This window comes from Aegilops tauschii, chromosome 6 (genome assembly GCF_002575655.3).
Source record: "Aegilops tauschii subsp. strangulata cultivar AL8/78 chromosome 6, Aet v6.0, whole genome shotgun sequence".
NCBI lineage: Eukaryota > Viridiplantae > Streptophyta > Magnoliopsida > Poales > Poaceae > Aegilops > Aegilops tauschii.
The window spans coordinates 71,125,460-71,137,609 of NC_053040.3; the positions used below are offsets into that span (position 1 = coordinate 71,125,460).

General features: G+C 44.3%; 1 protein-coding gene and 1 long non-coding RNA gene across 2 annotated transcripts; one reads left to right on the top strand and one right to left on the bottom strand.

The window, feature by feature from the left end:
- The first annotated feature begins 5,648 nt into the window (after window positions 1–5,648).
- Window positions 5,649–6,571, top strand: LOC109773534 (uncharacterized). Its single transcript, XM_020332223.3, has 3 exons — window positions 5,649–5,928; window positions 6,010–6,155; window positions 6,238–6,571. The coding sequence occupies exons 1-3, from the start codon at window positions 5,777–5,779 to the stop codon at window positions 6,303–6,305; spliced, it is 366 nt and encodes a 121-aa protein (XP_020187812.1). The 5' UTR covers window positions 5,649–5,776; the 3' UTR covers window positions 6,306–6,571.
- A 1,668-nt stretch (window positions 6,572–8,239) lies between these two features.
- Window positions 8,240–10,373, bottom strand: LOC120967367 (uncharacterized). Its single transcript, XR_012186804.1, has 3 exons — window positions 9,666–10,373; window positions 8,657–9,316; window positions 8,240–8,566 (listed from the first exon to the last, which is right to left on the bottom strand). It is a non-coding gene; the product is annotated as an uncharacterized lncRNA (long non-coding RNA).
- Between the last annotated feature and the right edge of the window lie 1,777 nt (window positions 10,374–12,150).

Consider the following 12,150-nt stretch of genomic DNA (forward strand, 5'->3'; position numbering starts at 1 on the left):
ACGCACTGAACTATCACGTAGTCATCAAAAACGTGTATGTCAGATGTTTCGCAACATCTACAGACGACTCTGAGGTTCAACACACCGAGCGGTGCATTAAGGACATAAGCCTTCTGTGCAGCAATGAGGACAATCCTCAGTTTACGGACCCAGTCCGCATAATTGCTACTACCAACTTTCAACTAAATTTTCTCTAGGAACATATCTTAAACAGTAGAACTAAAGCGTATGACATAATTTGCAAAGACCTTTTGACTACGTTCATGATAATGAAGTTCATCTGATTATTGAACTCCCACTCAGATAGACATCCCTCTAGTCATCTAAGTGATACATGATCCGAGTCAAACTAGGCCGTGTCCGATCATCACGTGAGACGGACTAGTCATCATCGGTGAACATCTCCATGTGGATCGTATCTGCTATACGACTCATGTTCGACCTTTCGGTCTCTTGTGTTCCGAGGCCATGTCTGTACATGCTAGGCTCGTCAAGTCAACCTAAGTGTTTCGCATGTGTTCCGAGGCCATGTCTGTACATGCTAGGCTCGTCAACACCCGTTGTATTCGAACGTTAGAATCTATCACACCCGATCATCACGTGGTGCTTCGAAACAACGAACCTTCGCAACGGTGCACAGTTAGGGGGAACACGTCTCTTGAAATTTTTAGTGAGGGATCATCTTATTTATGCTACCGTCGTTCTAAGCAAATAAGATGTAAACATGATAAACATCACATGCAATCAAATAGTGACATGATATGGCCAATATCATTTTGCTCCTTTGATCTCCAACTTCGGGGCACCATGATCATCTTTGTCACCGGCATGACACCATGATCTCCATCATTGTGTCTTCATGAAGTTGTCACGCCAACGATTACTTCTACTTCTATGGCGAACGCGCTTAGCAATAAAGTAAAGTAATTTACATGGCGTTATTCAATGACACGCAGGTCATACAAAAAATAAAGACAATTCCTATGGCTCCTGCCGGTTGTCATACTCATCGACATGCAAGTCGTGATTCCTATTACAAGAATATGATCAATCTCATACATCACATATATCATTCATCACATCTTCTGGCCATATCACATCACATAGCACATGCTGCAAAAACAAGTTAGACGTCCTCTAATTGTTGTTGCAAGTTTTTACGTGGCTTGTATAGGTTTCTAGCAAGAACGTTTCTTACCTACGTAAAACCACAACGTGATATGCCAATTTCTATTTACCCTTCATAAGGACCCTTTTCATCGAATCCGTTCCGACTAAAGTGGGAGAGACAGACACCCGCTAGCCACCTTATGCATCTAGTGCATGTTAGTCGGTGGAACCTGTCTCACGTAAGCGTACGTGTAAGGTCGGTCCGGGCCGCTTCATCCCACAATGCCGCCGAAACAAGATAAGACTAGTAGCGGCAAGAAGAATTGACAACATCGACGCCCACAACTACTTTGTGTTCTACTCGTGCATAGAAACTACGCATAGACCTAGCTCATGATGCCACTTTAGGGGAACGTAGCAGAAATTCAAAATTTTCTACGCATCACCAAGATCAATCTATGGAGTAATCTAGCAACGAGGGGAAGGGGAGTGAATCTACATACCCTTGTAGATCGCGAGCGGAAGCGTTCAAGAGAACAGGGTTGATGGAGTCGTACTCGTCGTGATCCAAATCACCGATGATCCTAGTGCCGAACGGACGGCACCTCCGCGTTCAACACACGTATGGAGCAGCGACGTCTCCTCCTTCTTGATCCAGCAAGGGGGGAGGAGAGGTTGATGGAGATCCAGCAGCACGACGGCGTGGTGCTGGAAGTAGCGGGATTCCAACAGGGCTTCGCCAAGCGCTACGGGAGGAGGGAGGTGTGTCACGGGAGGGAGAGGGAGGCGCCAGGGCTTGTGTATTGCTGCCCTCCCTCCCCCCCCCACTATATGTAGGGCCAAGGGTGAGGGGGGGCGCAGCCTTGGCCCTTCCTCCAAGGAAGGGTGCGGCCAGGGAGGAGTCCTTCCTCCCCAAGGCACCTCGGAGGTGCCTTCCCCCTTTAGGACTCTCCATTTATCTTATCTCTTGGCGCATGGGCCTCTTGGGGCTGATTCCCTTGGCCCATATGGGCCAAGGCGCACCCCCTACAGCCCATGTGGCCCCCCGGGGCTGGTGGACCCCCTTGGTGGACCCCCGGACCCCTTTCGGCACTCCCGGTACAATACCGATAAAGTGCGAAACTTTTCCGGCGACCAAAATAAGACTTCCCATATATAAATCTTTACCTCCGGACCATTTCGGATCTCCTCGTGACGTCCAGGATCTCATCCGGGACTCCGAACAACTTTCGGGTTACCGCATACTAATATCTCTACAACCCTAGCGTCACCGAACCTTAAGTGTGTAGACCCTACGGGTTCGGGAGACACGCAGACATGACCGAGACGACTCTCCGGTCAATAACCAACAGCGGGATCTGGATACCCATGTTGGCTCCCACATTCTCCTCGATGATCTCATCGGATGAACCACGATGTTGAGGATTCAATCAATCCCGTATACAATTCCCTTTGTCTATCGGTATGTTACTTGCCCGAGATTCGATCGTCGGTATCCCGATACCTTGTTCAATCTCGTTACCGGCAAGTCTCTTTACTCGTTCCGTAACTCACATCATCCCGTGATCAACTCCTTGGTCACATTGTGCACATTATGATGATGTCCTACCGAGTGGGCCCAGGGATACCTCTCCGTTTACACGGAGTGACAAATCCCAGTCTCGATTCGTGCCAACCCAACAGACACTTTCGGAGATACCTGTAGTGCACCTTTATAGCCACCCAGTTACGTTGTGACGTTTGGTACACCCAAAGCATTCCTACGGTATCCGGGAGTTGCACAATCTCATGGTCTAAGGAAATGATACTTGACATTAGAAAAGCTCTGAGCAAACGAACTACACGATCTTGTGCTAGGCTTAGGATTGGGTCTTGTCCATCACATCATTCTCCTAATGATGTGATCCCGTTATCAACGACATCCAATGTCCATGGTCAGGAAACTGTAACCATCTATTGATCAACGAGCTAGTCAACTAGAGGCTTACTAGGGACATGGTGTTGTCTATGTATCCACACATGTATCTGAGTTTCCTATCAATACAATTCTAGCATGGATAATAAACGATTATCGTGAACAAGGAAATATAATAATAACCAATTTATTATTGCCTCTAGGGCATATTTCCAACAAGTTCATCATCACATTAAAACCAAAGTACATACATAGTTCTCATCTAACAACATATAGCTCTCCAGAGCATCTAATTAATTAAACCATACATTGAAACTATGTAAAACATTTCAATGCGAAAACAAATGCGATCATAATCGCAACCAAGGTAACAATTGATCCAACGGCATAATGATACCAAGCCTTGGTATGAATGGCATATTTTCTAATATTTCTAATCTTCAAGCGCATTGCATCCATCTTAATCTTGTGATCATCGACGACATCCGCAACATGCAACTCCAATATCATCTTCTCCTCCTCAATTTTTTTCTTCAAGTAATTGTTTTCTTCTTCAACTAAATTTAACCTCTCGACAATAGGGTCGGTTGGAATTTCCGGTTCAACCACCTCCTAGATAAATAAAATCTGTGTCACCTTGGTCGGCATATTTGTCATAAACAATAAATGAACCAAATAGTTATAAAAAGATAATATATACCACATCCGAATCATAGACAGGACGAGGGCCGACGGGGGCGGATACCAAAACCATCGCACTATGTAATAAGAAGGAATAATAAAAATAACAAATTAGACACGTATCTATCTAAAGTAAGAATTTTTTTCTTTCAGAAAGAAGATAAGAACAAGAGGCTCACCACGGTGGTGCTGGCGACGAGATCGGCGCGGGCGATCGACGGCGGTGAAGACGGGGACGGGACGTGACGGACCGCTAAACCTAGACAAATCTCGGGGAAAATGGAGCTCGGAGGTCGAGTTTCGAGAGGAGAAAGATTAACTAGTGTGGCTCAGACATTTCATCGAACACCTCATGTGCATAGGAGGTGAGCTAGAGCACCCAAATGCCCTCCCCTCGCCGGCCAGAAAAAACAGAGCACTGTGGAGTGCTCTGCTGTGGCGATGGGGTATATATAGGCAACTCATTGGTCCCGGTTTGTGGCACCAACCGGGACTAAAGGGGGGCATTGGTCCCGGTTGGTGCCACGAACCGGTACGCATGCCCCCCTTTAGTCACGGTTGGTGGCACCAACCGGGACCAAAGGCCTTGTGCTGCCCCGCGTCAAAAGTTTAGTCCCACCTCGCTAGTTGAGAGAGCTCGAGAGTGGTTTATAAGCGCTGCTGCGCCCACCCTCTCGAGCTCCTCTCAACTGCAGGCTTTCGGGCCTAACCGTTCTCTTTGCCTGTGGGGCCTACTGGGCCTTCTGCGGGCCTGAATCCTGGCCCATGGATGGGTTTCAAGTCATATTCAGGCCGTGGTGGCCCAGTAGGTGGCATAATTTTTTCCCTGTTTTTTGTTTTCTCTTTTGCTTTATTTATTTTGTTTTGTTTCTACTTACAACAAAAAACTTATTTATTTTATTCCATTTTGTTTCTAATTACTTATGTATTTTACTTTATTTATTTTATTTTTATTTATTTTACTGCTGCTATTTTTATTTATTTTACTGCTGCTATTTTTATTTATTTTATTAAGGTTTATTTATTTTATTTACTATAGTTTATTTTATTTTATTTTATTAATGTTTATTTATTTTTATTTATTTTATTAAGGTTTATTTATTTTATTTACTATAAAAAATGAACATAGATGCGCCTATAGAGAAAATTCAACCTAAATTCATAATAAATTTTATAAAATTCAAAGAAATTTTACTCTGAATTTAGGTCAAATTCCCTGTATAAGGGCATCTATTTTCACTTTGAGAGGAGCTCAACAAGGCAGAGAGAGACGGGCTTATAAACCGGTGTGAGCGCCCTTCGGTTGGCGAGGTGGGACTAAATTCTAACCGCAACTAGGACCAACCCTTTAGTCCCGATTTGTGGTATGAACCGGGACTAAAGGGTGAGCCTCTGGTCCCGGTTCAAGCCACCAACCGGAACCAATGATGGTGGGCCAGGAGCAAGGCCCATTGGTCCCGGTTTGTCCCACCAACCGGGACCAAAAGGGCCGGACGAACCGGGACCAATGCCCCCACGAGGCCCGGCAGGCCCCTGGCCGCACGAACCGGGACCAATGCTCACATTAGTCCCGGTTCGTGACTGAACCGGGACTAATGTAAATATTGCCCTGTGACCAAAGCCCAGTTTTCTACTAGTGTCTGTTCACGCACTTCTTATTGTTTTTCAGAATGAAATACGTGTTCTCTCATTTTTCATAATTTTTCTATTTCTATGATATTCCTGTATCCTATGAATCAAAGGATACCGTAACTAAATCCATAGAAGAAACTACTAGTGAGGATTTCAATTCAAATCATCTAAGCATCCTAGAAAATTCTCAAAGATGGGAGAGAGCCTATCCGATCAAGCAACACGTAGGAATTCCAGAGAATTCTCATATCCTACCCGGTACGATTCGTCCGTCCCTGTCCCTTTCGTTCCTTCTTCAAGGGGTTTACGTGTGCAGACACGGCGCGCCTCCAGGCCTTTCCAGGCGCGCGCCATCGCAGAGGCAACGGGCTTATAATTAAGCTCTCTCGCCAGGCCAACTCCGGGGAGGCATCGCCGCCGGACGAGCTGTTTTCTCTCATGCACTCGCTCAGGTTGTCTACTAGTGGCAGCAGCACGGTACTCGGCCGGTTCGCCGCCGCGAGGTTGGCGGCCGCAGCTCGTGGAGGGAGGAGCGTCTCGGCCGCTCCGGGCATGGAGCACCCGCGCGACGACATGCACAACACCAAAGAGTATATACTTGGTTGATCACGTACAGGTAATTTTCCCTTGCAAATTGCATGCCGTTTTATTGGGTTGGTTGGTCGGTGTAGGGACGAGACGAGCCACCCGTTCGGGGTGGCCTACTCCACGAGGTCGGACGAGGAAGGCTTCGGCGGGGTGTACGCGAGGGACGACGACCGGCCGGCGTCCAGCCGTCCAACTGCCGAGGCGCATCCGAGCCATCCTCCTCCTCCTGGTACTTTTTGTTTGTTTCTTATATGGAGTTATTAACTGTGTTTTGCCTAATAATAACTGATCGAGTTGTGTTTTTTCTTCAGACCATGACACCTCGCAGGTGAAGGAGGAGAAGGCGGGCAGTCTCAAGGACGACAAGCACGCCACCTAGCTTGCTAGCTAGATAGTGCGTACTGTACGTGTTAGCTTCATGGCAGTAGCTAGTCTTGAGTTTGCCATCAGGTGGCTCGAACTGCTCTGCTTCTGAGGTTTGCAGCGACCGATGTAAAGCCATGTTTTAAGGAGTTTATCTGTGTGTTGTAATAATCATGTAAAATACCAAGGCATGCTTCTGTACCTTACTAGCTAGGTGCACCTAGCATGAGCTGTAAATCTAAGAGATGGTTTATAAAGTGATAGTGATCTGTGGGCGTGGGAGGTAGAGTTCTTCTTTGGGCAGGTTTACTAAGTCGGCTGTAGTGAAGTCTTACGTAACGGACTCGAGTCTCCTTGTAAAATAAGAGGATGTTATCCGAATGTCCTATCGTGAGCTGAAGCTCACATGATCTAAAATGAACAATAAAATATATTCCCTCCATTCGGAATTACTTGTCTCGAAAATGAATGTATGTAGAACTAAAATACGTCTAGATGCATCCATTTCCGCGACAAGTAACTCCGAACGGAGGGAGTAAGTAATAGTAAAAAAAGCTTAAAACATGCATGTAGACATTATTTTCGCATGTGTGTGTTTTCCGGCCACGTGTCATCAGACGGTCAGCCATCACTCTCCTTGAATAATTGACAAAGCAAAATCTGATAAAATAAAGGAACAACATAAAGAAAGATAGGGAGAAAAAGGTAAAGGGCGTGTGTCAGCTGCTCTTCTCAATGGGCCATCACAGTACTTATACTAGACGATGCCCACGCGTGGCTGCGGGAATCTTGCTGAAGAAATGCGCAAATAGTTGCTACAAGAACATCAAAAACTAATGAGAAGATAAATATAATCTGAAGCATATAGAAAAATTGATTTGCAATTGAAAATGTTGTTTCTAACAAAATTATGAAGGGCCAAATATGTGTATAGTGCTCCTTTTCTTCCTATCTCAAAGTTACTTTTCCTAATCCAGAGATGTAGTTGACTTCCTCCTATCAAAGCCATTGATCAGTAGCTGAGTAGTACCATATGAATTACGAGTACATATTTTAGATGCTTGCTTAGAGAAGGTCCATTTTTAGAAGAAGAAAAACAGGTAGCATTCCTTGATAGATTGTTTTTACGTTTTGGATATTATAATGTTGTAACTAATTTGAAGCACACACGTGGAGTTTACGCACAGAACCTTGTTGTAGTAGACAGTCGGAAAGTCGTCGTGCTAAAGCCCAAAAGACCAGCGCGCCAGAGCAGCAACCATCGCCGGTGAATAGAGTTGTAGATCCGAAAGATCAAACCTGTAACCACATGAACGAAGACGAACACAAACTGGATCCACCTAAAACCAACACCTTGCTAATCAAAGAGGCCCTTAGTGGGATTTCTTCCCATATCTTGCGTACTACTCCTACATCAGTTGTAACTTACTTAGATTAGCCACAATGGGTAGTAACATAGAGTAGTAACATGCCCATGTTACTACTCAGGGCCGGCCCTGGGGAGGGGCAGTGAGGGCGACCGCCCCAGGCCCCAAAATCCAGGGTGCCCTCCCAGAAGGTTACGTACGCAGATGTCGGGTAGGCCTCGTCCAGGTTTCCTTTTTTCTAGTTGCAACTGGCCTGCACTCGGCCTTCATATATAGTTGTATGTTAAAGAAAAAACATTTGGCTTTGCCCAAGAAGTAAATACGTAGAGCGTCTGATGCATCGGCGTAATGCACGCGTCGACGAGGATCTTCATCACATACGCACCCAACACACGCCGCCATTGCTCCTCGCGCCCAGATCGCGACAGAGGAACTATGGAAGCTTTGCTCGAGGAGAGGCCCAGATTGCAAGAGACTAGTAGTTGGGGTGCCACCGGGTGGCGCCGCCTGAGACGAAGCTGGGCGGTGTCAGGTGGGAGACGCCCCTTCCACTCTTCTATTTGCACAAGGACATGCCCGCCTTTTATTTACGTATATGTTCACACATGCACATGAAACTGATCAGGACATTCCTAAAACCAATCAGATGCAAGCAGAATGATTTGGTAACTTATTTCTCCTAGTAATTGTAAGCTGCTACAACATCTCCAACACTGAAAGAGGAAACTCTCAGCAGGAAGACGATTCATCCAGAGGTAACATACATCAACATGGAAAGCAAGAACACTAGCACTCATTGAAGCTTGATCAGAAATGCAAGCTTCTTTGGTTTCCTTTTATACATATACAGAAACCTTCATTCTTCTAACCGGCTAGATATGGAGCTGATTAATTAGATCGATATGAGTACCTACAAACATAGGAACAAGTAAATAGTTATGTTGATTTTGCAATGAAATAGAAGATTAGAACCAATCAACTTGAAGTAGCATTCCCCCACTTGTTCATTAGAATCATTCATCTTGTTGGATGCAGCACAAGAAGCGACGAATTAGGTAGTAAAATTCCCCCATTTGCAGGCTCTTCATGAGGATGCCACCCTCGTTCACCAGGAGGGTCCTGCCAGAAGAGTGGACCGGAATCCCATCACGCCCGAATGTGCCTGCCACGCAGAATGCGCTAAAAAAATTAATTTACAGAAATTGAAATCCATTACGGCCACTGCACATGCATAAAAAAGATTAGGATAAGAAGCAAAGACAATAGCATCATAGATACTGATAGGTGCATATAAATACAGAGACGGTGTTTATAACCTAGATGAGGCAGTGTTTATAACCTAGATGATTGACCTGCCGATAAGCCGAAACATAAAGTTGAATATCATGCTCAGAGAATGCGTATAAAAAGTTTAACTTCAAGATGAAAAACACAATAGCATGGACTTTCATACTTCAGCGTGTAATTTTTTGCAGAATAACTGCTATAATGCTTTTACAAAAATAGAGCTTACCTAAAAGAAAAAAATCCTGCTCAGAGGCTGAGGTAGGGATTCCTTCAGGCCACATTGGTATGACTACATAAACTGAAAATCGTTCGCCAGCTCTAATCTTGGTTGCAATTTTGAGGGCCAAGTCCTTTGGTATTAGATTATCCGCACCTGCAGCATCCCAAGGGATCAAAAATCCAGTTTGTGTAAATCATGTGATAACATTGAACATCAATGTTCAATTTACACAACAGTACTGTCAGCAACAAAGGCATGAATGAAACAGAAACATTGTGCCCTACCTATCAAAAGTAGAAAGAGCAAAATAAACCCATGTTCTCCCTACAATGTGGCCTATCAAATAAACAAACGAAGAGAGAAATAAATCCATGCTCTCCCTGCATTCCGTAGTGCGTGTTTTGCTCTATTTTACCAGCTTAAGAATATGCAGGCAAATGTGGAAGTGAAGCTATGCCTAACAATAATTATTCCAAGTTAAAACCAGCAATAGACTCCTTACCATAGTTAAAAAAGCGTTGTTAGGCGCTTGCCTAGGTGTGCTTAAACGCTGGGCATTGGCACGCTGGCATAATGCCGCATTGGCCCTAGGTGCTCAAAAAGGCGACCAGTAAGAAATCAGCCTTCTCCGTCAATCTCCCTGGCAAGGATTTGACCTCCCTGATAAGGATTTGACCACTCGGACGAGAAATCGATCGATTCCGTCAAGGGGTTGAGATTCTCCAGCGTGAAATCGAGCTTTGCTGGCTTGTTGCCATGGGTGCAGCAAGGAAGAGGAAGAGGGAGAGAGGCAGTGCGAGGAGGATCCCTATTAATTTTGTCGACTGTGCACACACGGCAGGTTTTAATAAGAGAAGAATAGGATAGACGGGCCAGTGCTTTAATGGGCTAGGTCAGTCCATCTTACTTATTTCTTCACACCGGGTATCATGGAATTGCCGTCGACATCTCGATGCGAGATTGATAGTGATGGAGGCACCTACAGGAAGAACACATCAGGATTACACATTAGAAGGAACATGTACATAACAGAGAGAAGTTCTGGTTGATAAATAGAGGTAAATAGTGAGACCATTTTTGAACAATTTGTTGCTTTATGAAGTCCAAATAATCAATTCAGTACTGTTATTGGTAAGTAAAGATGTTCATTTACGCCTAAAATGTAAAGATATTCGTGTTCAAATATTCCACTTAGTTGTTGCAAAATAGCTTTCATTTAGGGATACTTCCGGAAAAAATTGCACGTATGCCTAGACAAAAACATTATCTTACTACAATAACATTGCTATCAAGTAATGATGATTGTAGCGGAAAACATATCAGATGAACTTGTTGAAAACCTTTAGCTCAGCCACCTAAAACCATGTTGTATTGAGTGAGTTATAATGAGTCATAAACAATACTACTAAATATGCACATAACTGGGAGACATATGAGGAATTATTGCAAAGGCTCGTCAACAGCTTACATGCAAAAGCGATATATCTGTAAACATGGACATAACTGAATTTTGGGTTGGGAAGCATTTGAATTTCAGTATAGTTTTGTCCTTGCAAAACCAAATACCTCTAATTTCTCAACAATTCATATGATTGATAAGAATGAGAAAACAAAGTGGCTCCCATATGACAGTCTCATCAACTGCATATCCAATTTTGTGAAGTAAACATACATGTGCTATTTTTCCAAACAAATGTCGTCTTTGCATACAGGGGTGTTACTGTGTATAAGTAGATGCAGGATAACAGCCAAGCTGACAAACATGAATTAACATGTATGATGGGATTGGATTGAGTGAGCGAAAATAAAATGGATCACAAGAAATCAAATGTTTAAGCTTAAAAAACATAGTTTCTATAGCTGTCCTCTGCAGCCTGATTGGAATAGAAAACATAAGAGAGTTAGCTTTAAGTCAATAAATGTCCTTAGCTGCAAGACCTGCTAAGAATAAATCATGGCATTCAAGCTTCCACATAATATGTGCTTATAGATTCAAACAACTCACCACTGTCATCATTGCCACAGTCCCCAATGCAATATTAATTCTCAGGTAAGAAAGTTCCCATTACTTCCATATCTTCTGAAGAATACGCGTATTCCATATCTTCTGAAGAGTATGTGTACATTTGACCAAAATGAATTATGAAGTACACTCACACGAGCACAAGCACTCTATTGATGCCATGTACAGCTGTAGGCACCGATATGTATCAGATTTACATATGGTGGTAACATGCAGAGTCTAGTTATAATTTCATTTCTTTAAGTATTTGGATTATGCTAATACAGTGGTACATGCAGATTCTAAATTACAAGATCCGCAGAGAGTAGGTGTAGGAACACTCGAAACAAATAGTAATGGGCGTAAAACAAGGACTACACTATGTATATTCATGCAAGCATTGATGGAAAACAACTGATGACATGGTACGACCCACGTGAGCATCAGATTGATCCAGAATTCTAGATCAACATTAACACATACATGGACGGATCTAGAAGAAATTGTGAAGTATCCCTACTTACCCTTGTTGGATTGATTGATTTGGAATGAACAGAACTGATTGTACACTAGATGAATAGTACAATCACTAGTAGAAAACAGGGCTTTCGTTCGGGCCTGGCCAGCCCATTAGTCCCGGTTCTGCACGAACCGGGACCCATGAGGTGCATTAGTCCCTGTTCGTGAGCCCAGGGGGCCGGCCGGGCCACGTGGGCCACTGGTCCCGGTTCGTCTGGACCTTTTGGTCCCGGTTTCACGCACGAACCGGGACCAATGCGACTCGCCCCTGGACCATGACCATTAGTCCCGGTTTGTGCCACAAACCGGGACTAAAGGGTTGGCCCTCGTTGCGGTCAGAGTTTAGTCCCACCTCGCCAACCGAAGGGCGCTCACACCGGTTTATAAGCCCGTCCCTCTCTGCCTTGTTGAGCTCCTCTCAAAATGAAAATAGATGCCCTTATACAGGGAATTTGACCTAAATTCA